General features: G+C 54.5%; 3 protein-coding genes across 6 annotated transcripts in view; 2 read left to right on the forward strand and 1 right to left on the reverse strand.

Moving 5' to 3' along the window:
• The window catches only part of LGMN (legumain), a 1,022,235-nt gene that overhangs the window by 723,500 nt on the left and 272,982 nt on the right, over positions 1-25,753 (forward strand). The window lies entirely within an intron of this gene.
• Positions 1-25,753, reverse strand: part of UBR7 (ubiquitin protein ligase E3 component n-recognin 7) — a 367,041-nt gene that overhangs the window by 223,456 nt on the left and 117,832 nt on the right. The gene's annotated exons all lie outside the window — the stretch shown is intronic.
• Positions 1-25,753, forward strand: part of ITPK1 (inositol-tetrakisphosphate 1-kinase) — a 180,374-nt gene that overhangs the window by 107,978 nt on the left and 46,643 nt on the right. For all 4 annotated transcript variants that reach the window (XM_050799142.1, XM_050799145.1, XM_050799143.1 and 1 more), the window contains one exon: positions 17,755-17,872. In XM_050799142.1, coding sequence (XP_050655099.1) covers positions 17,755-17,872 — 118 coding nt within the window. The remainder of the gene's footprint in view (positions 1-17,754; positions 17,873-25,753) is intronic.

The following is a 25,753-nucleotide window of genomic DNA, read 5'->3' on the forward strand; positions in this document are numbered from 1 at the left end:
TTGTCCCAGGCCCTGCCAGCTTAGCACTGTTTCTTGATGCCCTTCGGAAGTTTGTAATTCTTTATCAGTGGCTATTGTCTGTCCTTTCACTGGGGCAGGGATTGTGTCTGCTCCCAGCAGCTGGTGTTCCCACTGGCGCCTGCAGTGCCTAAGTGTTTAGGTGGAGGCGCATGCCCTGTGCTGGTCATGTGCTGGGACGGCCTTTCATGGAGTGCCCTGATGGGCTTGTGGAGGGAGGACGTGGCTCTGCTGGGCTGCTGGGAGCAGGGAGGGAGGAGGCCAGGAGGGTTCATGAGGCAGATGGCACTGCCTGATGGGCATGTGTGGCGATGTCTCCAGGTGTCAGCGAGGTTGGAGAGGGAGCAGCAACGCCAGAGCTCCAAAGCTTTTTCATGCCAGGCTGTGCAGCTTGGAATCTATCCTGCAGGGAGAGTGGGGCGGGGATGGTGGTGATGCGATCGGATATAATTGGCAAGAGAGAGGCCCTGCTTTGAAGGAGAGATTGCCAGTGCAAGATGATCTCTGAGCAGGTGAGGACACTGTTTACTCCTTGGAACCTGGGTGCTTCCAAGATGAAGAAGGAGCTCATGGCCCCAGGCTCAGTGTTGTGCCCATCTCAGCCCCAGGTGCCCTTGCATGTGGTCCTGAGCGTCCCCTCCCTCTGCTGCCGTGATAGGCCGGCCTCTGAGCAGCTCGAGCCTTGTCCAGCCTACACAGGACAAAATTGCACTCACCTCCTGGCTCCTCTCAGTGTGTAACGATCTAAAGTGGATCTGGGAAGGAAGCTCCTGCCCCGAAGGATGCAGGAAGAGAATGCACACTTGGCCACACTGGTTCTTTCCGTGTTTTGCCTGGAAGGAAACCATGTTTAGCCTTCAATAGTGCCTCCCCGATCCCACCACCCTCCTGAGGGGACAGGAAGCAAGTGGGACTGGGAGCTGGTGGGAGGGGGTGACGTTTGAGGTCCTCCCTGCTAGTCCGCCAGGCGAGGCCAGGTTTCACTGCAGGGATAGACAGCTCCCCTCACCCAGCACAGGCTGAGCTTGTCTTGTGCCACATGGTCCCGGAGGGTTAGGCACAGCTTTGCAGTCTGAAATGACAGGCGTCACAGCAGGGGGTGAGAAGGCAGTGAGGCTTATGCTGACTCTCAGTGTCTACCTTGTGGTGACACGGACACTTCCATCTCCCTGGACCTCCCTACAGGCAAGGGAACTCAATACTGCATAGTTCCCTTTTCTTCTTAAAAACGACTAAAATACCTTGTTAGGGTTATTGTTAGCATTAAACTAATTAATACCTGCGATGCCCGTAGTGCTGGCATGGTGTGAGTGCTGCACGTGTGTGTAATGGTCGGCCACGCTTAGTGTGAGTGCCTGGGGTGTGATGACGCGTGCAAGCCACTCAGTACAGGCCTGGCGCCTAGTGAACCGTCAGTCACCGTGGCTTATGTCAATATTATTATTACAGTGACAGTAGGACTACTCTGTCAGCCTTATCTGTGGCCGCAGCTGACTTGAGAGTTCTCAGTCCTAATTGGAGTCAGTGAGGCAGTGATTATGAAAGTGTCCCCAGACGGGAGATGCATTCTGTGCTAGGGCAGCGGAAATGCCTAAAAGGCAGGGCCAGGTGGGGGTCAGAGGGACTCGAGTGCTGTTCCTGGCCCCACCCTTCACCTGCTGGCCCACCTGGGCCTCCCCTTGCCTACTGCATAGGGAAGGTGCAGAATGGCACAGAAGACCTTCAAAGCTGTTGCGTCTGCCTCCAAAGGACTACCCAAGGCCTCGGCTCACATTTACCCCAAATATGATTTCACAGCTGCATTGAATCAGACCCTGTCGGTCCCTGATGTTTATTGAGCAGTCGCCAGCACAGGGATGGAGAGGAAGTAGAAGAAACAAAGGTTTTTGTTGTTCTAGGTCTTCGAATCCGACTTGGAAGATAACATCTAAGCCTATCAGAGGATAAATAACACTGTAGAATCTAAGTGGTTTGTGTCGGCTTTGCCTTTGTGCCTGCTGACCGGTGGGGTCAGAGTAAGAACCGTGTGCCCCTGGAAGGGGTTTGTGTTGTCACCAGGGAGCCGTGGGAGGGATCCCTATTTGCCAAGCATGTACCATGTGGCCCTTTCTGCCATGGGCCGTTCTCATCTCTTATGTCTTTGGTCCTCATCTCAGTCCCTGAGATAATGGAATTATTTCCCCATTTTTCAGCGGGAGACAACTGCAGCCCAGGGAAGTTAAGTCACTTGCCCAGGGTCAGGTAGAAAGTGGCAAGGCCAGGATCATAGCTTGGAGGGGGTTTGGTGACACCTGATGGCTCTGTGGGTGGTGTGAGGGTTGGTGATTTCAGGGCCACCTTGGCAGGAGGTCATCGTCTGGGATTGCCTCTGACACAGCTGGTGCCGTGTGACAATGAGACTGCTGGCCAGCAAATGCCACGGGAGGCAGAGTTGGACGCATCTGGTGGCCCTGGTCCCAGAGAAACAGATCACGTCCTGTTCTGGGGTGGCTGTGAGGTCAGCCTCTCGATAACTGCTGCCCTGGGTCATAGGCGACTCCTCCCGCGGTGTCTAGCCACACAATCTGTCCATTGTGCACCAACACCAGGCCAGGAATCGCCCTTTCTGCTTTGGGGAGGGCGGGGCCGTTCTGTGCCGTTAGCCTGTTGCAGTTGCTTCCCCTTGTGGAAAGCAAGCCTGGTCCCCAGAAAGACATGTGGCCCTCTTACAACCAGGAGCAGAGCTGGACTTTGTGTGGCTCGGTTGGGACAGGGGCAGGAGAGGGCACCCCAAAGCCTGAGCTCTGAGCCAGCATGTGGGCTGCCGCCCCTCTGCTTGTGTGTGGACAGTCAGTGTTTTTCAGCTCAGGGTCTGGGGGCTTGTTGAGTTTTAGAAATATTAATGTTTATCAATAATACATTTTCCCCAAAGTTTTAGAAAGAACTTTTATGCACACTATTTCTGGATTTCTTAACCTCAACATGATCGACAACTTGGGCTGGATAATTCTGTGCTGCTAGGGGCTATCCCAGGCAATACAGGGTGCTTAGTGGCCTTCCTGGCTGCTCATTAGCAGATGCAAGCAGCACTCCCCACCAAAAATCTCTCCAGATGTTCCCTGGTGGAGGGAGCCCACGCCACCCGTAGTTCAGCGGCGCCGCGTTTTGTAAGAGATGGGTCCGGCAGCTCTGAGAGCTCAGGCCGGCCAGTCAAGTCGTTCCTGATTTTTGTGTGGACCCTGAGGCCCTATTGGGTACAGTTTCTGGGTTTTAGTGTTTAGAATCGCACACCAAGACGACTAGCATCTTGTGGCTTCTCTTCTTCAGTAATATGAATACCTGTGGCAGAAAGGACACCCTGTTTTCTGTTTCCTCCTGGTTTGTGTGGGTGGCATGACTTCCCATCGTGTTTCTGTGCTGCCTGTACAGGCTGTGTGCCCGGGATGAAGCCCACTGTGGCTGCCTTTGTTTTCATGTAATAAATCCCATTGCCACCTCACCAGCCAAGAGTACAACCGACTGGGTAAACCATGCGCTGGGCCTCTGCTGACCTTGGCCTTCTGGGATGGACAGAGTGAGGCATGAGGATATCCTTTGAGCCCCTCCCTGTAGGTCCCTGCCCCAGGCCTCCCACGCCTCCTGGCAGCCAGCCCTTGGTCTGGCCCTGGCCCTTACCCATTTGTCTCTCCACTGATCTGTGAGATCATTTATCAATAACAATGATGTTCATTCAGCAAGTCTTAGTTGAGAACTTACTGTCTGCCAGAGTTCCTAAAAGACATTACAGATGCAACAATCAATAAGACCTGGTGGACACAGCCCCTGCCCTGCTGGAGCTGTATCCGAGTGTGAGTGCATTGGATCATGACAACAAAACCTAGGTAAATAGAGGACAAGGTAACACAGCCCCAGTGATGGCGATTACTAGGAAAAAACACACCGAGGCCTGGGAGAACAGAGAGGTGCTTGTTACTGATCCTCTGAGGAGTTGACATTGAGCTGAGGCCTAAAGGGCAGGACAGTCAGGAGGGGAGCAGGCAAGGGGGCAGCACCTGGCCAGGCCCTGCAGTGAGATAGGATGGAGCCGCAAGGACCCACAGTAGCCAGGCGCAGCTGGAGCACGGTGGCAAGGGCTGTCTGCAGTGGGCTGGGAGCTGGCAGGAGCCAGACTGAGTCTGGGCCTGGTGGCCCCCTGGGAGCGCTGGGTAGCTCTTTGAGGACTCGAAATATCATGCCAGCTCCCCTCTTTGATGGCCCCAAGTTGAGCCACAGACAATGTGATATTTTCTAGTCCCCAAGCTCTCTGAGGAGGAAGGAGCCCCGCCCATTGCAGTAGTCAGAGGTCAAGGAGGAGCTCCCGGGGCAGCAGGACGACTCCCACTTCTGCGCATGCCCACAGCCACTGAAGAGGATGGCTGACATGTGGAACCGAGGCCAGTGTCATCCACAGGGTAGATGTCGTAGCCAGGTCACCCCTGGCAGCAGGAGCTGTCTCTCTTCTTGTGCACCTAGAGCCTGCACCAGAAACTAGAAGACTGGGGTGGCTGGATGCAGAGGTGAGGAGCCCAGGGGTCCTCTGGCCTCAGTGACCCAGTTGGCCTAGGTCAGCAGCACCGCCGCAAACTGCCCTGATTCTGGATGACTGTTCTCTCCCTGCAGACACTAGTTTGTAAGCCCTGCTGGCTGTGAGTCATGTTTGCAAACCCAGCAGTGCATCACATGGACAAGGCATGGGAGTCCACGGGCTGCCAGGAGGCATTGGCTTGTTCTGGGAACTGAAAGTCAGACTCAGCCAGGCGACTGTGGGCCAGGTTGAGGTGGGTGGGGCTCCAGCAGGCATGTCACCTTTGGCCTTGATGTAGGGAAGCTGCTCTCCTGTGTGTTACTGTACACAGGGGAGGGGCCGCTGCCCAGGCCCACCCGAGCGGGTGTGTGGGAATGCGTGTAGGGTTCAGACAGGCGCTTAGGGGGTGTTGGGCTGCTGCTGAGGTTGGTGGAACCCAGCTCCGTGTGACCTTGGGCAGGCAGCCCCTTTCTTGTCCCCCTCTTGTTCAGCTGGTAGCTGTGACAGCGGGCTAGGTGACCGACCCCTTCTAGCTCCATCTGTGTGGAAATCCCAGCTGTCCCTTCATCCTGTGGGATCCTTCCCTTCCCTGGTCGCCTAGAGGACCTGACTAGTGCGATGGTGCTGTGACAGAGAGCATGTAACATTTGTCAGGGAAATAGCTCTGGCTGGGCACCTTGCCTGCCTCCCGCTGACAGAAGGTGGAGAAAGCTCATAAAAGTTTGGTGTGAAATCTGGGGAGAGAGGGGAGGTATTGTTTTCAGTGGCGGGCCTGGAAAAAGGGGGCGTTTGCTGTCTCCAAATAATAGTGTTCTGTTTCCTTCCAGCCCTCTCCTCTGTAGCGGTCAGGGTTATGTTTTGGCCTGAAAATCATTGTTTTGCATGGGTCTTTCTGCTGGCTCTTGAACAACGTTTCTCCCCTAGAGAGCCTGCGGTTTCTCCCAGCCATGGCTCACACCACGTGCCAGGCGGCTAAGTGAGGTGCATGACACTGTAATGCCTCAGTAGCCCCGTGGGAGGATGACCTGAAGTGACCATTGTGGGTGGCACCCACCTTCAGGATGGGAGTGCCTGTGACCTGCAGGCCACAGGAGACACAGTGGGGTCTGCATGCAGAATCACATTCAGGGTGCCCCGTTTGGGTGCTCAGGCCCCTGCCCTGCTCCACCCCACACAGCCCCTTTTAATGTCTTCCCCCAGTCTGGAATGGAGAATCACGTACCGTTCATTGACCCTGGAGCCTGGAGCCTGGTTGCTTTGAATCCCTTATTCGATATTCATTCTGTTCACCAGGGAGGGGATGGGTTGTTGGTGTCTGCTTCAGGGAAGCTTCCCCAGCCCTTCCCAGGGCTCTAGCGTTTCCCCCACCCCTTGTTGGGCTTGGGACACTGAGTTTGACCAGCTTGCACATGGACTGTGAGTCTGATGGATCCTAAGTGTGGCTTGCCCTGTGCACCACTGCTGGGCTCTCAGCAGTCCTGAACGAGCTGGCACGTGCATTTGGAACAAGTTTGTGAACAGAGTCCCTCTGCTGCCCAGCCAGCCACTTCCCGTCTTGGGGGGCAGCCATCGGTTCCAGTGGCCTGGAGCCTTTCCAGGGGGTTCTGTGGGACTGAACACAGACAGTCTTCCTCGCTACACAGCCCCTGTACAATGGGGCTATACGGTATGCCCTGGAAGTGATCTCATCTTAGTCTTTTGCAGGCAGCCTCATTCTAACGGCTGCATGTTAAACGGCCTTCCTCTCCTTTACCAAGCCAGCTCTCTACTGGTGTATACCTAGGGCATTTCTGATCATGTTTTAGAAACATGCTGTAGTGAATAGCCTAGTACATGTATTTTTGGGTACACAGGTGAGAAATTCTGTAGGATAAACACCTAGGAATCGGGATGCTGAGTTTGTGCATTCTGAGTTTTGGCTGTTGTCCAGTGTCTCTCTGCAGAAGCCAGTTACACTGCCACCAACTAAGGACTGGTCCCTTTTCCACCACCTTAGGAAGCGTCTCTAATCAGTTTACCTTGGCATGGAGTCACAGAGTGTTGGAGGGTGCCAGGATCCTGGCAGTCTCCTCCTCTTGCCTGTTGGTTTTGCCGCGGGGAGCTCCAGGCCTTGGGAAGGGTGGTGTCATGCTGCCTCACTTGGCTTGGCCAGACCCTGAGTCTGGGCCATCTTGCCTCTGTCTGGTGCTGTGTTCTCACGCTCACTTTTCTCTTCTGCACTCCATGTCTGACCACCCCAGCCTGAGCTCAGGGATTTAAATATTGGCTCGCAGGAGCTAATAGGCCTAGAGGCAGATTGCATCAGAGTTTTCCTTTTGCCAGCTCTACCAAATCACAGAAATCACTGTATAAAAGATGAAGGCAGCCCATCAGTTCTCCCTGAACAGCGAGGTCCAGCACACATACCCCTAAGGCCAGCACTACATCTGACACACCAACAAGACCGCATCCATCCCCAGCTCCATCCTGTGGCCTTGCAGGCTGCTGGACTGGTCACTCCATAACCCATAGCTGTCCTTGTCACTTCCCAGCTCAGGACCCTGTTGCTTTAGGGTCAGGTCCAAACTCACCAGCTGGTCAGTTTCCTCAGCTGACCCGTCTCCTGCTCTCTACCTTGTCCTCACTTTTCATGTTGAGACTGCCGTCTGCCCCAGTCCTGCCAGGCCTCCAGCAGGCCTGCGAATGTGCTGTGCTCCCCCACCCCAGACCTCTGCTTTTGCTGTCCCCTCTGCTTGGAGTGCCCTTTCTGCCCCGGCCCATGCCGGTGGCCCTTTGTGGTTTATATCACCAGCCTCAGCAGGCTCCTCCCCAGCCCCCAGCCCTGTGCCCCCCACACCCACACTTCCCTGCTCCTTTTTTGCTGGTCAGTCCCACGCCTCTCCTTTGCTCAGCCACATGACCGCCACTTAGTAGCCTCTGGGAGGGTGGGGAGAATGCGATTGCTCGATAGTGAATAGGTGACATCCGTCACCACACACGCGCACACACACACATGCACTCACAAGCTCTCACACGCGCTGATTCTCACACATGTGTTTCTCAGAGGCTGCCACTCTTTCTGCTCTTGTACTGTCTGGGAGGCCTCAGGCTGAGTGCTCAGACGTGGGAGATTTCTCTGGAATACAAATGAGGGTTGCTTAAGACCCAAGTGTCTGCTGATGGGAGAGCTCAGCTCTCCCAAGGGGCCGTTTCAGAAAAGTTAGGGAAGAAGGAGTGAGGAAATGCCCTCACACACTAGGACTGAATCCAGGAGAAACAGAGACCGCAGGGAACCGCAGCCTCAGAGGACAGCTTTGCTTGGGCTGGTGGTTGGTGCCTGTCGCCAACGCGCAGCTGTCCACGGCCCATCAGGGTGTGCCTCCTGCTGGCCTCCCTCCCTCACCTGTGGCGGGCATGGATCTCGCTGGCTTGCAGGCGACTGGGGTGCGTGCAGTGACCGTGCCGTGGGTGTGCTCTGAGGACAGCGTTCCCTGGCTCCTCTGTTTGAATGTCTCCGGGCCTGGGGGGCATCTGGCTCCATTCAGGGAGCTAACAGCTCTGTTTTTGGTTTGTTCCTCACATCACAGAATCAAATAATCTAGAACTTAAGAGGCAGAAAGGATGTTATAATTGAGTTATTCTAGCCCACGCATCTTACAGATGGGAAACTGAGATACAGATAACTTAAGTGACTTTCAGAAACACACATAAAGTGAATGGCAGTTCTCGGACTTGTAACCCAAGTTTCTTGACTCTGCATTTGTTTCAACTGGCACAGTGCCCTAGGACCCATGTGTTGGGGTTAAGTTAGCCAGGTGCAGCTGGGCTGTGAAAAAGATTATCTGACAGTGACGGGCAGGCAGAAGCCTTGGCTGACTGTCAGGGACTGTTACATAGGTTGCACACTGCACAATCCAGTGGTAGGCTTTGTGAATGGCACCTTGGGTAACTAGGCTTGATGGTCCTGTCGCAGCGCACAGTGGATGCTGCTGCAACCTTCTTTTGGCTCTTGAGAGCCCACCTCCAAGGTTTACCTGCATGCATCTCCAACTCCGACCCCCTGCCAGCCTGGCCGCCTGGCACATTCTGTTGCACCCAGGCCTAGTGTGGATTTCCCAGGACTGTCTGTGGCATGTGGTTTTCTGTAAGCTGTAATCAACAGGCAGGTGTTCTGGGAGGTGTCAGGAAGGCTTTGCCTGGAGGATGTTTGGCTGGCCTTGGTTGATGACAAGTTAATCAGCAGGGGTTAGTTTCACGGTTGCAGTGGTCTGCCAAGAGAGTTCATTACTTGTCCTTCCCAGAAAGCATTGCTTAGCCTGCCTGCCCCTGCCCCCGCCCCTATCCGCATGTGACCTGACCTCCCATGGAGAGGCTTTGCTTTCTGCGGAACCACACTTTCTGCCTTCAAAAGTACAACTGCTCTTGACACTGTTGTATCTGTTAGTCCTCCCCCTGCAGGGGCCACTCCTTCATTCAGCAGCTGCCCTGGGAGCCCTCCTGTACATAAGTGCAGTGCTGGCCCTGACACGCTTTTCCCTCTGTGCCACACGGACCCTCCTCACAGAGGTCCTGTGGACCGTGGCCTTCAGTTATGTCACGTATTTACTGTCCTAAGGGGTGTGTGTCTTCCATTTGCTTACATCCGTCTTGCTTCAGGGCTGGGAAGAGATGCAGAGCTCTGGTCCAGCTGTGGCTTTGAGAGAACAAGCAACCAGTGAGGACCGTGGGTTGGGAGGAACAGTGGAGATGGAGCTGCAATCTCAGCTCTGCCACGCTCCCTTGCGACCCTGGCCTCACTGCCACTTCCTTTTCCCTTTCTGAAAAGATGGGGGGTGGACGAAGGGTCCATCTGGGTTTTGCTAGTTCTGACCTTCTGTGCCTTTCCGTCTGGGAAAGGAAATTGCAAACTAGACCTACTATTTTTTCTTGGATGCTCTACCTCGTGCTGACCCCAGATGGAGCACGCCCGGCCTCCCTGGACTGTCAGGCTGGCGGCCTCGCCTTGGGTAGCGAACATGAGAAAGGCTTCCCTTTCTCCTGAAATGCTGCTGAGCAACCCTGGCCCTAGTTAGAGTTGAGATGCTTTTCATTTCACCAGGCCTTCCATGCCTTGGGTCTTTGACTGGAGGGCTGTGGAGCCAGAGGCCCTGGGTTCGGACCCCGTCTTGGCCACTGCTGGCAGGGAGAGCCCTGGCCACCCACTAGGTGCTCTGAGCCCTACTTTGTTTTGTTTTTTCTTTTTCTTTTATTTTGAGACAGGGTCTCACTGTAATACCCAGGCTGAGTGCAATGACGTGATTACAGCTCACTGGAGCCCTGAACTTCCCGACTCAAATGATTCTCCCACCTTAGCCTCCTGAGTAGGTGCACACCACCACACCTGGCTAATGTTTAATTTTTTGTAGATACAGGGTCTCGCTATATTGCCCAGGCTGGTCCTGAACTTTCAGACTCAAGCAGTCCACTTGCCTTGGCCTCACAGAGTACTGGAATTATAGTCGTGAGCCACTGCACCTGGCCGGGCCTAGTTTCTTTGATTGTCAAATGGAGCTGCTAACGGGATCTACATAGGGTTGTTTTGAGGGGAAATGTGTCCATTCCTGCAAGGTGTATAGGTCTGTGACCTGTGCTTGGTGAGCATGTTTATGACTCACCCTGGAATCTTGGCAGGACCCCCGTCAGGATGCCAAGGCTTCAGGAACCAGAGACTTCCAGGGTTTCACTTGGCGCTGGGTACGGAGGAGCTGGTGGAAAGGCCAGGCCTTGTGGCCCTCAGCTGGGCCTGGCCGTGCTCTCAGGAGGAGTCAGGGGAGTGAGATTGTGCTAAGTGAGCCCAGGATCACTTCCTTTCCCATGAAAGCCCCTAGGAGTACTTTTAACAGCCATAAGGAAGTAATTTCAGTTCTTCTGTCAAGGGGGGAATCACTGGTGTTAATGGGGTGGCCGAGTGTTAACTGAACACACAGGCCCTGATGCAGTGGATCCTCAGGTTGGCCGGGAAGTTTCCTCTGGGCATGACATGCTGCATTTGCCTTGGTGCCGACCCATAGCTCCCTCTGGAGCCAGATGGTGGTCAGGATTCGAGAATCCTGTTGGGTTCAGTACGGGAGGCTGTTGTCATCCCCAGCGATGCTGCTGTGGTCATGGGGGAGGTGACGGAATTGTGCCTCCTCTAATGCTTGGTCTGTTCCACGTGGAAAGCTGGAGTCCCAAGAAGCAAACTCCAGGCAGGCCCACGCTGGCGTTCAGGCCTGTGCTTGCTGTTGTTTTGTTTGTTTGTTTGTTTCCTGAGACAGATTCTTGCTCTGTCACCCAGGCTGGAGTGCAGTGGCACAATCTCAGCTCATGCAACCTCTGCCTCCCAGGTTCAAGCGATTCTCCAGCCTTAGCCTCCTGAGTAGCTGGGATTACAGGCACCCACCACCATGCCCGGCTAATTTTTGTATTTCTAGTAGAGATGGGGTTTCACCATGTTGGCCAGGCTGGTCTTGAACTGGCTGGTTTTGAACTCCCGACCTTGTGATACGGCATGAGCCACCGTGCCCAGCCTTCTATTATTATTATTATTATTAGATGGAGTCTCATTTTATCGCTCAGGCTGGAGTGGAGTGGTGCGATCTTGGCTCACTGCAACCTCCCGTGTTCAAGTGATTCTCCTACCTCAGCCTCCTCAGTAGCTGGGATTACAGGCGTGCACCACCATGCCCGGCAATTTTTGTATTTTTGTAGGGGGTTTTCCTATGTTGGCCAGGCTGGTTTCAAACTCCTGACCTCGGGTGATCCACCTGCCTCAGCCTCCCAAAGTGCTGGGATTACAGGCGCGAGCCACCGCGAGCCACTGTGATATGTTGAGTCACTAGTGCTCAGCTTTCAGGTGTTCCCTAGCCTTTCTGGGGATTCACAGCGGTTCAGTCACAGAGCCCGTGTTTCTGTAGGTGACCAGGTGCACTGCAGTGGTCTGGGGTTTGACACGGAAACGGCTGATTTTGAATCCTGGCAAAGCCCCCTAGCTGGTTGTGTTTGACCTTGAGCCAGTCAACACTGCCTCTCAGAGACTTGGTTTCTTTATTTATAAAATGGGAATAAAAACAGAGGCATTTGCTCTGTAAACCATGGCGCTGCTCTGAGAATCAAATGCAATATTTTGTGTAACTGCCTGTGTTGAACCAGAAAAGTGCCACACTTGTATACTGTGGTGGATCGTTACGATCATGATTTAAAACATCCATGCCTGAGGAGCCAAACCTTGGGGTCTTTTGTATTTTCATTTCAAAGTATACACCCAAGAGAAGTGAAAACGTATGTTCACACAAAAATTTATACACGTACGTTCACAGCGGCGTTGTTCCTAACAGCCAAAAAGTGGAAACAACCCAAATTCCATCCAGTGATGAACGGACAAACAAAAGACACTACACCCACGCCGTGAAGTAGACCAAAGCACTGCCACACACAAGCATGCATTTTAAAACACCGTGTGAGCAAAAGGAGCCAGTCACGAAGGACCACATGTCTCATGGCTTCGCCTAAAGGAAATGTCCAGAATAGGCAGATCTACCCAGATAGAAAGTAGACGTGTGGTTGCCAGAGGCTGGGACTTGGGGCTGAGAGTGAAAGGGAATGGGATTTCCTTCTGACAGGATGAAAACGTTCTAAAATTGAGCTGATCGTTTGCACAACCCTGTTGATATTCCAAAAACCCTTGCTTTGGGGTAAATTGCATAGTGTGTGAATGATATCTCAATCAGGCTGTTTTTAATAAAAATCCTATGAGGTAGGAAGAAGTACGATCTCCATTTACAGGTGAGGCCCAGGCTCACAATGAGGAAGGCCCAGTTAACCGGGCCTGGCGGCCTCCAGCTCCCTGGCATGCAGCCCCTTCATGCCATCAACCCTTACTCTACAGAGAAGGGAGCTGAGGCCCAGCAAGGAGGAGGAGTTTCCAGGCTCTGTGTGGGGCCTTTTCTTCCCTTCCAGCCTCCCTGCCCACTGGAGGAGAGATTTCCTAAGCAACGTGTGGAGCAGGACCTTCCCAGCCCTGCCATGGAGGTTACCCTGTGCCCGCTCGGCGCTCAGGCCATGCAGCCCAGTGGGCAGAATTTCAGCCCCTGGGTCCTGAGTGAAGGAAGGAGCAAGCTGTTAGGATGGGCAGGGCAGAGCCCGGGACTTTGTCTCTGACCAAAACCTCTCAGAGTCTCAGGGTCCTGAGAAAAATGGGGAGAAGCCCTGCCACCCTCACTGTGCTGTGGGGGACCCCCAAATATGGGAAGGTGCTACAAGACCTGTCAGGACTTGCTTTGCGTGTGGCTGTCCCTGCTGGCTTAGGGGGTCAGTCCGGCCCCTGGGCCTCTGGCAGGCGGGCCACGCACAGCCTCTCCTCAGAGCACAGGCCTAGGGCAGATGGGGGCCGGAACTCACAGAGGTTTCCAGTTTCCATGATGTCCACTTCATCTGTTTCTTTTTCTGTCTTGCACTTTTGGGGTCACATTTAAGAAACTGTTGTTTAATCCAAGGTCATGAAGATTTATGACTGTGTTTTCTTCTAAAAGTTTTATAGTTTGGGCCTTTACCCAATAGGGTTTTTATATTGAAAGAAGCAGTGCCTTTGAAAACCCTTTTGTCCAGCAGTGTGCATATAGCAAGTCCCAGGTAAGTGGCCACTGCCTTTATTTTTAAATGATTACTGATTATGATCATTTTTATTTATTATTATTATCCTTACTATACTTAATCTCTCATTGTGTTTCCCATCTGGGTAGCTGGCTCTTGTTTCTTCTTGAAAGATAGTGTTGGTGTTTGAATCCATTTTTGGCACACCTAGGGGTGCAGGGTAGAAGGGGAAGATCTGGTTACCTGCCTCCCATTTCCCCCCAGACTTTGTGTTATGGGAAATTAAAAATATTTGAGAAGAGAGAATGCCGCAACGTGCTCCCAGGTACCACCTCCCAGCCTCATGCGTCAGCAGCTGCAGCCACTCTCATTTCATCCGTCCCTCACCTACTTCTGTCCCTGCCCCCAACCCAGATTGTCTTGAAACACATCCCAGATTCCTATTTAATCTGTAAGTCCTTTTCGAGTTGCATCTCTGAAAAATGAATGCCCTGGAAGGTCACTGCCTGGAGCCTTGGCTGCCAGCGGGGTTGGAGGTGGGAGGTTGCGTTGCACCCTGGCATCAACAGGAGGGTGGGCATGGGCCAGAACCACAGCCCCCTTCCATGGGCATGGCTGGCTTCCCTGGGGTCAGCTGCACAGGGCAAGGCAGGGTGAGCCGAGACCTTGTGTCGGGTTTGGCCCTAGGAGCCCAGGTGTTGCAGGGTAATGAGAATCCTTTCATTTTTGTGTCTACAAACTCCTTTTGCATCCGTGATCTCCATGATGCCCACAGCAGCTACCTCGGGTAGGCTTTATTCAGAGTGGACCTTGCCCAGGACGAGTCAGCGTCAGAGGCAGAATCTGAACTCAGGACTCTGACAGCATTTTCCATTAGAAGGAGCAAATCCCTGTGTCTCACCCCCTGCTCATTTCCTGCCTGTGAGGATGGAGGAGGAAAGAGTATCTCTGACGTTCATCTCATTCTGCTCAGATTCTCAGTGACAGCTTAGCAAAGGGCCGGTTGTCCCTGTTGGCATCATTCCATGGGCTTGGGGCCTCTAAAAAGCCTGAGGGAGCTTGTGCTGTGGGCGGGCACCATGATGCTCTGCCCCAGGTGTGTTCCAGCCGTCATCCTGGCGGGGGCTGAATGTCTGCCTAGAGCCAGGCTGCCCTTGTTGGCTCCAGGATCGCGCTCTTGGTGTCCTTTAGCCAGCAGGCCCTGCGAGGGAACATGTGCTTACCATTTGGCGTGGAGACGGCTGTGCCTTTCTTCCTCTGAGTGGTGATAAAGTGGTACAGGGTGCTCACCCGCCCAGCAGATTGGTAATTCTAAGAGACCTGTGAAAAATGCACGAGGCCTTCAGTATAATAGATAAGCTGGAAAGCTTGGCACGAAGTCCACTTGTGGATAGCGAGGCGACTGGGAAAACTCTGTCCTCTCTGTCCCCATCCTAGAAGAGATCGTGTTTAGGAGGAATTCTTCTGTTAATGCCGATGCTTTCATGCCCGGTCAAAAGCTTGTTGGCGCCTGCTTGTCAGATGTTTTCCCCTTTGGTTTCATGCAGCCTCTTTCCTCATGAGTTTGGCTTAACTTCATGTCTTAATGAATCTGAGTTCTCTCTTTAAAGGTCACTGTCCTAACGCATAAACATGGAATCAGAATCGCCCTCATTTATTCAGAACTGAGCGGAGACTGTTCTCGGAACTTTGAGGGGAGGAAGGAGCATGTCTGTGTTCTAAGCAGCCTCAGTTGCCGAGGGAGAATTGGCTCGTCCCATCCACGTGCTCGACTGTTGGCCCCCTTTTGGAAGGAAGGCAGCAAATGCGTGGGTGGCCCTCCCGTTACCTGGAATGCCTCTAGCTAGTGGTCCGTCCTGTTCTAGAACAGCTCTCCTGTGTAGCCTTCAGGTTTACCTTTACAAATACACTCTTCATTGACTCAGTCTGTTTACACCCTTAGAACTAGAGGCCATCTTTACAGAGACCCTAAGGGCATCTGCAGTACTCTTTATGTCACAGATGTGGAGACTGAGATGCCGAGAAGCCAAGTGACTTGCCCAACGGTGACTCTGAGAGGTGATGACACCGGGCACCTGGGTTTCTTGACTCCTGGTCACATAGCCTTCCCACTACACCAGGCTTCTTCCTGGTGTGTTTAGGGTAGGGGAGTGAGGACAGCCAACTGCCTTTAGCTCATAACCGAGGACATGAACTTGCTGGCCAGGACTATAGATCTGGTGGGGTGAAGCGGAGAAGGCTTTTGATCATCCAAGTATCTGCTGCACCCCACATAATGCCCAGAGCACTGTCAGTGATGTGAAGTCTCTTGAGTGGATGACCTTTTAATATTGACATTTCTTTTTCTTTCTTTCTTTTTTTTGGAGACAGGGTCTCACTCTGTTGCTCAGGCTGGAGTGCAGTGGCATCATTGTACATTGCTGCAGCCTCAGTCTCCTGGGCCTGAGTGATCCTCCCACCTCAGCCTCCCAAGTACCTGGGACCACGGACTTGTGCCACTGCACCCAGCTATTAATGTTGTGCTATGAATATGATTTCATACATATGTGTGAGTCTCGGCGGGGAGGGCCTCATGAGTGACCTGCTCTCGTGGAAGCATGGACTGCGTTTAAAAGGACAGACTCTGATGATGAAATGGTGCCGAGAGGGGTAGTTGCCCATGGAGAGCCCCCAAGCGAGATGAGGGATCAGGTGCAGGCACTTGGGTGAGGCTGAGACTGTCAGGTGAGAGGCACTGGGCATGGCTCCTTGGCCCCAGGGCAGCTCTACATAAAACCTTCCTTAAGGAGACTCTTCGGCTAGTCCCCACGCTCTGTGTGGGTGGCAGACGTGGGCTCTCCCGCATCAGTGCCTGGTCCACTGTCTACAGGCAGCAGGTTGGTGGCCAAGTGGCTTGCTGACGGCCGGAGGGAGCTGTGACGCTCCTGCCCCGCATCTAGGTCCTCGCACTTGTGTACAGGGAGAGGATGGCTAAGGGGTGAGGACAGTCACAGGCGTGAGGACTGGAACGCGAGGCCTCCCCTAGGTTACACCAGCTGCCGCTGAAGTCTTTAAACCTTCAGACCGAAAGACGGAAAGGAGCCCAGGGCCAGACACTCTGCCGCGAAATCCAAGGAGAGACCGATTTCAGAGCAGAAGTGGGAATATGAGTCTCTGGTTTTTGTGTTAAAAGTGGCTTTCGGCTTAACAAGTGGTCACTAGGACCAAAATAAGTTCACTGAAGAAAAGTAATTCCAAATGGCGGTTTCCTTCTGTCCCTAAGATTCACTAGGACGGCAGCACTGGGGTGCGTTTCCCCGGCTGTGCAGGCCTCACTGACAGGCTGCGGAATGGTGAACGGAGGGCAGGGGCTGGCTGGGCGGAGGAATCACGCTGGTGTGTCCGTTTCCTTGGACTGTCGTAACCAAGTATCACAAACTGGGAGGCCTAACACTACGGGAATCTCCCAGCCCTGGGGGCCAACAGCTGCAGTCAGGGCATCAGCAGTGGCTCCCTCCAGAGGCCCCGAGGGCGAAGCTTCCCTGCCCCTCTCCCGGGTCCTGGTGGGGGTGGGCACCCTCCGCCCTCCTAGGCTTGTAGGTGCGTCACTGCAGTTGTCTGTCTCCACACGGCCTCCTGCCTGTGTCTGTGTTCAGATTTCTCTCCTGAGAAATCCAGCCAGGGGATTGGGGCCCACCCACATGCGGCATGACCTCGTCCTAACTCCATTCCATCCACAGAGACCCTGTTTCCTTATCAATAAGGCCACGTTCACAAGTGCTGAAGGGTTAGGACTTGAGCGTATATTTGGGGGGCACAATTCAACCCGCAGCAGCTGGTTGAGGCCTTCTTTAGGCCAGCTTTTTCCCCGAGACCCCCTCTCGTCACGCCAGCATTCCAGTTTTGTCCTTAGAATCATGGAGGTTGAGAGCAAGGGTGGGCTCCTTTGCTATGTCAGCTCGGGTTGGTCTGGCCCACCAGGGTGGTGTGGGATTCTGCCTGTTATTTTATTGAGTTCTGTTCTGGACAACAGTGTCTTCCCCGCATGTAAGGGTTATTCCCCTAAGAAGATAGTAAGTTCCTTAGAGACTGGTTTTTGTCACAGTTTCTCTTGCATTTCCTTCGTGCCTACCCCAAAGCTAGCAGGTATAGAGGTGCAGTACTTGAGGAGTGCTGGGTGGCCGGTGCCCACCCTGTGGCATGTTTCTCTCCGCCACACCTTCCCACAGACGGTCTGATGACTCCTGGCCTCATCCCACTCCCCCGGCCCTGCCTCAGAGTCCCTATCAGTGTGGGCACGGGGCCGCCACTCCCAGAGGAGCCAGCGCCTGGAGTGGATCTGCTTCCGGGTGAGGTTTTGTCCGGAGTCAGGCGGCCTGCCCTGAGCCTGGTTGAGGTTTCCTCGCTGTCTTCCGCGTGGCGCTCTATTTCTGAGTTTGGCCTGGTCAGGCCTCTCTCTCAGATCTCAGGGTGACTGCTTGCAATGCCCCAGTGCTGGAATGCACCACCTTCCACCAAAGCCAGGGCTGGAGGGTAGGACGGGATGGATGTACAGAGGGCACAAGGGGTGAAATGCTACCTGGCCTTTCCCCCGCTCTAACCAGAGCAGCCTGCTTCCCTTTCAGGAGTACATCGATGCCCACCCTGAGACCATCGTCCTGGACCCGCTGCCTGCCATCAGAACCCTGCTCGACCGCTCCAAGTCCTACGAGCTCATCCGGAAGATTGAGGCCTACATGGAAGGTAGGGACATGTGTGGCACCGCATCCGTGGCAGGCGGCCATCTTTGTGGTCACAAAGTGGCCACGGCCTGAGGTGTGGAGAGAGAGGGGTCTTGTCTTTTTAAGCACTTTGGGGCAGGAAGCATTTGAATTCCATGGGGCAGTCATTCTGGGGAGGTCCTTGCGTTCTCCTGTGACCAGCAGTGAGGAAATGAAAGCCTCAGGGTGCTCTTGCGGAAAGGGGTTCTGAGGGTTTTGTTTTGTTATGTTGAACCCATGGGTGACATTGAAGTGTCCTGGTAACACAGTGGCTGGAGAGCAGGAGTGTGTGCAGACAGCTCAGCGGCAGGCAGGCGAGTGGAGTTATGTAACTGGGCAGAGGACACAAACAGAAACTGAAGGCCTTAAATCAAACACGTGGAGATGTAATGTGGCTGCTGGACCTCACGGGTCCACTCTGTTCTGGAGGGCAGGGGCCTCCCTCTTCGCTGCAGCGCCTCCCTTGCCAACTGCAGGCTCCTGTCCCTGAGGACTCACCCCGACCCCTCCCCACCCCTGGGGCAGGCAGAGCCAGAGAACTCAAGGCTGCATTCTCAGGGGGTTTATGTGAGAAAGACTTTGTGGAGAGACTCCTGTTAACAGTAACCTTCTAGTTCACTGCTTGGTCCAAGTGTGCCCTACTGAGAGCTCTTGTTTAATTTTAAGGAAAAGTGCTTGGCCTGGACCCTCAGGCTTTGTGAGGATTTATCCTGGGGTCAAGGAGGCAGCCCCTGCTCCCTGCCCTACAGACCATGATTGAGGCCTAACCTGGCTGCTATGAACGCTGACCTGGATGGTGACTTGGCCTTGGGCATAATTTCCTGTGATGGTGACTGGTGGGACCAGTGGGTACCTTTTGGCTCACAGCTCCAGAGGCAGACCATCTGCATGGGAGTCTGAGACCACCATTTATTGAGTATGTGTTGTGTTCCTGCCTTTGGGTTAGGCCCTCTCCTTGTATTCTCCCTTTTGGTACACTTAGAAGTGGGCATGATAAGCCTTCCCATTTTACAGATGAATCCCAGAGGCTCTGAGAGGTTAGCAGACGTGCTACGTCACACAGCATTCAGGTGGCTGGGCTAGCATCCAGCCAGGTCTCTCTGACTCAGGCTCCCTGGCCCCTACTCCTGAGCTTGATGGCCAGAGGGCCCTGGATCTAGAAGAACCTGAAATGGGTACCACTGAGGACCCTGGCCTGGAGAATGGGTGAGTCTTTGGTTCCCTCTCGAAGGAATGTGCCCTGCAGAAGAGCTGGCTGCTGGATCTGGCTGTCCTGGAAGGGCTCCTGAGGCTTCTTTCCCTGAATGCCTGACACATTGGTGGGTGCAGAGAATGGGGGTTTTGTCCTGGTGCCCCCTGTGGGCAGGCTTTCTTAGCATACGCCAGCAACCTTTATTTGCTGGGCCTGGAGTGATTGGCCTCTGCTGTGCACTTCCCCTCCCTTTGCACTGTCTTCCTGGAGCCATCCAGAATCCCAGATGGGAAGAAAGAGCTGTACATTCCCTTCTGGGGTCACCTTCATCTCAGTCTGCCATAGGTGAAGGTTTGGTCAAATGTTGGGAGAGGGAGTCAGCCTCCTTCCAGAAGGTATGCTTGTTGGACACTGCCTGTGTGAAGAGCAGAAGGCTGTATTAGAACATGAGAAAGCCCAGTGAGTGGAAGAAGGTGGCAGACCAGCAGTCACATCTCATGTCCCGGACACGTCCATTTGAAGAGTGACACGTTTGGATGGGATTCAAGACAGTGCTGCTGAAGGGCCCTTTGGAGCCAAAGGCACAGGCTCTGGAGGGAGGCACCCTGTGTGTGGGTCCCAGTCTGGGCTCTTGTTAGCCACGTGGTCTCAGTCAAATCAATCATTTGAGTTCTGCTGGTGTTCTGGAAGATGTGGGTGATACCTGGTTCAGCCATGGGGTCAGGGGTCAGGATACCCAGGATGATGTCTGCAGCGCACTTAGCATGGGACTGGCCCATTGGGTCACCCGGGAACAGCAACTGCTCCAGCTGCTGCCACCATGATGGCAGGACCCCAGCATCCTAATTGAGTCTTCACATCCTAGATTTTTAGGAGTAGAAGACCAGGGCTTTGGGATCAAGTGTGAGCCTGGGCCCAGGGTATGAGCGTGTATGCTGTGTTCAGGGAGCAGGAACCCAGTGATGATGAGGTGGACCGTAGGAAGTCACACGCTGAGAGGCAGGCCCAGGAGGTACCTCCATTGCCCACTTGCCTGGCTCGGAATTGGGCCTCTCGTGGAGGCAGTTAGGAATCAGGTCAGGAATTTTAAGCAGGGTGTGTCCTAGTTCATTGGGAGATTAGAAAGTTCAGGAGCTGCCCGTAAGGGGGAGAGCTGTGGGTGTTCCAGGAGAGGACCCAGTCCCCAACAGGTCCAGAGAGAGAGCCGTTGACCAAACCCTAACACACGCTTGGTTCTAGATCAGCAGGAAGTGTAGAGTGGGTGGGCCATGAATGTTGCACCCTGGGTTTTCCTTATCATGCACCCCGTGCCTGGGCTCGTATTCTTCCAGGAGGGCGGTCAGAGGCTGGGACTTCCTGGAGCCCTTTCCTGACTCCCAGTGGCTGTCCATTCACCAGCACTGCTGGGTGGGTCCCTGCTGCATGCCCCCACAAGCTGCAGAGGCGGAGAGCCTTCCTGAGAAGCACACCCTGGGCCCCCCTCCTCCACTCCCTGCTGTTCCTGGAGGCACTCAGCCCTTTCAGGCATACTGTAAATGGCCATAATTACCCTTGAAGTTCCCTCAGATAATCACAGCAATCCAGTGACATGCTTTTGTGTTGGGAGAAGGGGCTTGGCGAGACTTCCTCCGGTTGTCACCCTCCCTGGCACTAAGGCTGCTGTCTCTGCTTTCAGAGAATCTGGACAGCTGCAGGGAAAACAGAGCTGGTGGGGGACGGGTGGGCGCTTCAGGACTGCTAGGATCCTCACTGATGAGCAGGGGGAGGGAGATGACCAGAGCCCCTGCTTTGCGGTGGGGTTGGGCAGCTGGGCCATGGCACAAGGGGAGGCTCTCCCAGGAATAGCAGGCAGAGCCCTTGGATAAGGGTCTGTGCTTAGGTGGGCCATCTGTCTCCCTGCAGAGCATCAGCCATGGAGGGCCTCTCCCACCCCAGCTCTGCATCCAGGAGACAGATGAGGCCTGCTGCTGGGAGCTCCCAACCCCGCTGTCTCCGGGCAGCCTTTGTGAGGTCACTGCCTTCTCAGTTCCACATTTCCAGAGCTCATCCTTGTCTCATTCAGAGCCTGGAGGGGAAGCAGGGTCATTTCTCTGCCTCAGCTCTGGCAGCTTCAAACCCACCCACTTAGTATCAGTTAGCATTCAAATTACTTTAACAGCAGACCTAAAATAACAGTGGCTTAAATGTGACAGAACTTCCTTTCTCTCTGATATAAAAGCCCAGAGTTAGGCCATCCAGCATGGGTGCAGGGGCTGGGACCCTGGCTCCTTCTAGCTCCTTATTCTTCTGTAGTCTGCCCATCTGGTCCTGGGTGATGGCTGTGTTTCCAGCCCTCATATCCAAGATCTAGACATTAGGATGGAGAGGACGACTAAGAAAAAGGAAGCAAATGAGAAGAAGGCCTAGTTCTCTTTTAAGGAGGGGTTCTGGAAGCTACAGGACCAACACTGGCCAGAATTAGCCACATCCTAAGCTGCAAGGAAGTCGGGAAATTGAGTCCTTGTTCTGAGCAGCCACATGCCCAGCTAGAACTCAGGTTTTATCACCGTGGAAGAAGGGCTAGAATGAGTTGTAGGGGAGCACTAGCAGTCTTCCATGTTGTCACCTTCCAAAACATGGGTCCCTGCCTGAGGACCTACCTTTCCCATGGCTGATTGACCTTGGAATTTCTCCTCTGGCTGGGGCTTTGGCCTCAGTCTGTGACCTCGGCAGCAGTCTCCTCCCTGTAGCAACCAGCATCCTGGCTTGCAGAATGACCCACCCCAGCATGCCAGGGCTCCAACTTTCCCTCATAGATGACTGCTTCTGGGAGGCAGCCATGCCTATACCTACACCCACGTTCCTCCCCACACCCACACCCCACAGGCAGCAGTGAGCTTGGATTCAATTCAAACCAAGCACTTAATTCTTCCTAGAAATTAAGCATTCCCTGGTGCAGGCCTTGGGGAGGGAGGGAGGAGGCTGCAGTGACAAACATTGAATTTGCAGGCTCTTTCTCCCATCTGCAGCCCACTCTGCCACCCAGGGCCAGGGTCCAGAGATGGAAGCCCCGAGGCCAAGGCGTGGGTGTGCCACCCCAGGTTCAGCGATTCTGGGCAAGGCTCCAGCTGGCTCCTGAACTGGCTGAGAAGGCACCATGTGTGAGAAGGCACTTGGGCCGTAATTGCAAGGCGTGGGTTTGTGTCCCTGTCTGCAGGGACAGCAGGTCTCTGACCATTGGGCAACAGGCTGGAGAGGTCCTTGAAAGCCCTGACTGCTTTGGGGTGACGGGAGTCTCTCCTCTTCTCCTTTTCTTAGAAGCTCTCACACATCTGCTCTGGGGGTGACAGATGGCCCGTTTGGGATCCCAGGCCTCCTGGGGACGGGGGTGCATACCACAGATTGAATGCTTCTGCCTGTGGTTTTATGAGAATTTAATCAGGGCTCATCTTAGAGGCCATTTGAAAGCTGGATTGAAACTGAGTAATGTAGATACCAAGCAAAGAGAAAGTAACATTCCTTAGAGCCTGGAGAAATAATTCCCCAGAAAGCTTCTGCCTTGGGGGTGGGTGTTTGTGATTGGTGGGGAGTTGCTCCCAGAGGCAGGAACTGACTGTCAACCCTCAGGGAGCTGCAGTGGGGTGGGGGCTTGGAGTCAAGGCCTCAGACCCTGCCCATTGCCCCCGCCCCCTCCCCCCGCATTGTGTGGCCTCTCTGAGCTGTGCGTCTGTCAGCACTTAGGCAGGTGCTTAGCGTGCCAGGCGCTGGGTTAAATACTTTACAGATAGTAGCTAATTTAATCCACTTAATGACCCTATGAGGAAGGTTCTGTTATCACCTCCAATTTAGAGGTGGGGATACTGAGGGGCTTTGAGCTTAAGTTACATAAGGTCACAGAGCTACTGGGGGTAGATTTGGGATCAGAACCCACACAGTGTGGGTCTGTTCTTAGCCAGTGGTTCTCAAGCCCAGCCCCTCACCCCTGTGTGTACCCCTCCCACGCCCCCAGCTCCCCTGTGGCTGATGACAGAGGGACCGAGGCGAAGATAGGTAGGGTTGGGGCTGTGTGCCTGCAGGCGAGTTCTGCCCAGGCTCTCCTAGTGCTGGTGGCATGGCCATCGTCCCTGGGGGTGCCCTCTGGGGTCCAAGAAATGACACTTGAGGGCAGCCACACATCATGGCAGGAAAGAAGGACCTTGTCGCTGACGAGGCTTCCAATCTTAGCCCGTCGGGGGACCGGGCCAGTCACTCTCCCCTGAGTTGTTTGCTCATCTGGGAAGTGGGTCGCCAGTGCCTCGGTCGTGCTGAGTGGGCATCTCAGGTGGTGGCCCCACCCCAGATTGGGCAGAGCGACCTCTCGGTGTGTACCTGCCCATGCCTCCCCCAGTGTCAGCCTGCCCAGACCACGGGGCTGAGGTGAGGGGACAGCATGCCCCATGGAGGGGTCCGGAATGAGGGAGAACAGGGTGCCAGCGAGGTAGGGGCCTCTCGGGGGAGGCGCTTGGCTTGTAGTTCCCTTTCCTGGACTTAGGGGATGTGTGAAAGCACCACTGTTTTTGTTTTCACATAGGCTATTGCCGCCACCCAGGCTGAGACCCGCCCTTTGGGTGCAGGGGAGGCTCTGCAGAGCAGGATCGTGCTTGTGGCTCCCATGCCCCAGGGCAGCTGAGTGCCAGCTGCGGACCAGGCCGGGTAGGTGCCTCGCCGGCACGAGGTGGCAGCTGGGACCGAGGTCAGCCCTGGTCTGAGTCCACATGAGCCTCCTTCCTGGCACGTGCCATGTGGAGGCCAGTGCCCTCCGCCAGTCCGGGAGTCGTGGGGTGAGGAGGAAATGGTGCCCCAGAGCATGTGGGACCAGGTCTGGCCTGTGAAGGTGGCTCCTCCTGTCCTCGAAGCTGCTCCTTCCCCCAGCTGCAGGGTTCCCCCTTTACAGATGGGGGTGTGGAACCTTCGAGAGGTTGTGGTAACTTAGTTGAGGTTTCAGAGCTGGTGCATCTTCAAGCTGAGCTCCATGTTGATGCCAAAGCTCACCCTGTTCCTTTACAACAAACATCTATTTTACAGCTGATTCTCAGAATCCCTCCCATCTCCCTGCCCTTGGCTGACCCTTCCGTGTGGTCTGCTCCTGTCCTCTGGAGCCAGGGGCCGCCTGTGCAGCCATCCACACGTTCACATTCTAAGACGAGGCTGTGTCAGCCCCCAGGGACCCGGGGATCCTGGAAGCATCAGTCCTGCTGGCCAGGCTCTCAGTTGAGGCAGCAGAGGCCAGGAGATGTTCAGGGCAGGACAGGGCCTCAGGGAGCGTGCCCCCAGGATCACCCTACCCCGTCCCCTTTTCTGCACCCCCACAGCCAAAGCCAGCTCCACATCAGGCCCACAGGCCTACTCGCGGCCCTTTCCGTGCCATCTCTTCCCTGGCCTAGCTGCAGCAGGGTGTTGGGGGATCCCTGGAGAGTAATGAGAGCTTCCCCACTCTCCCTCTGGCAGCCTCACCCCTTTGTCCCACCAGGGCTGGGGGTTGTGCCTGGAGGACAGTGGCCCTGGAGCCTGGATCAGCTTTTTCTGGAGAGGTTGTCAGGTCCAGGCCTCCTAAGGGCCCTGGCAGAGATGAAACAGATGCTGGGTTCTCTGCTAAGCTCCTCATTTCCACAGCTGTGGCCCAGGGCAGTGGTCTGGAGGCTCCCAAGAGAGGCTCACAGGAGTGAACTGAGCTCTCATGGAGGCTGGCTGGCACCCTGCAGGAGAGAAGCACCTTCCTCTAGGGAAGAATGTTCCTGTCTGTTCACTCAGAGCTTAACCTTGCTGGGCCTTTAAGACCACGGCAGGGACCCATTCTCCAGCAAAACAAGAAGGCCCCTCCACCCGCAGAACCAACCCCTCCAGCGCCATCCAGCTCAGTGGCTTCTGTCCGAGATACCCCCATTGGTCCAGGTGGGCCTGCCCCAGGCCTTCCTGCAGAGCTTTCTGAAAACGCCTGTCTCCTCTCGACCCACAGGCACCCCTCCTCTAGGAGGTGCTCCCCCAGTGACATCACCTGGCTCTGAGCACTCTACTAGGGCACTGCCGCTGATCCTAGGCCAGTTGGTGAACAGACTGTCTTTGGGACTCTGGCTCTCACCCCAAATTCCTTTCCCCTGGCTGTGTTGACTAACTCCCTCCAGACTCCGCTCCCAGGAACCTTCTTCCCCCTCCTCACACTGAGTCTCCTGGCTTCTCTGGAATATAAGCAGGGCACATGGGTACTCAAAACCTCCTTGTTGGTCAGATTGATCAGAAAGTATCCAATAGCAGCCATTTACACTTTAGTGTGAATTTATGGCTCACTTAGTGTTTTTCCAGCTGAAAGAGATCTTGAGTTCTCGAAACCCTACAAAAATTGCTCTTCTCCACATCCTCAACAATGAGAATAGAAGCCCCGAGTGGTTGCATGGTTGACTCGGGACCACTCGGCACCTTTCCGACTCTCAGTCCAGTGCTCTCTCCATGGGACCCACACCTCCGCAGGGGTCTTTTCAGAAGCAGTGCCATAGTGAATCTAAAGTCAGACTGCCTGGGTTCAGAGCCTCTCCTGAACACCCAGCTGTGTGCATTTAGGCAAGTTATTTAACTGCATTGAGCCCCAGCTTTCCTGTCTGTAAAATGGGGAGGGAGTTAATGTTGGGGCACCTTCCTCACAGGTTGTTGTAAGGATCC

This window comes from Macaca thibetana, chromosome 7, assembly GCF_024542745.1.
Source record: "Macaca thibetana thibetana isolate TM-01 chromosome 7, ASM2454274v1, whole genome shotgun sequence".
NCBI classification, from domain to species: domain Eukaryota; kingdom Metazoa; phylum Chordata; class Mammalia; order Primates; family Cercopithecidae; genus Macaca; species Macaca thibetana.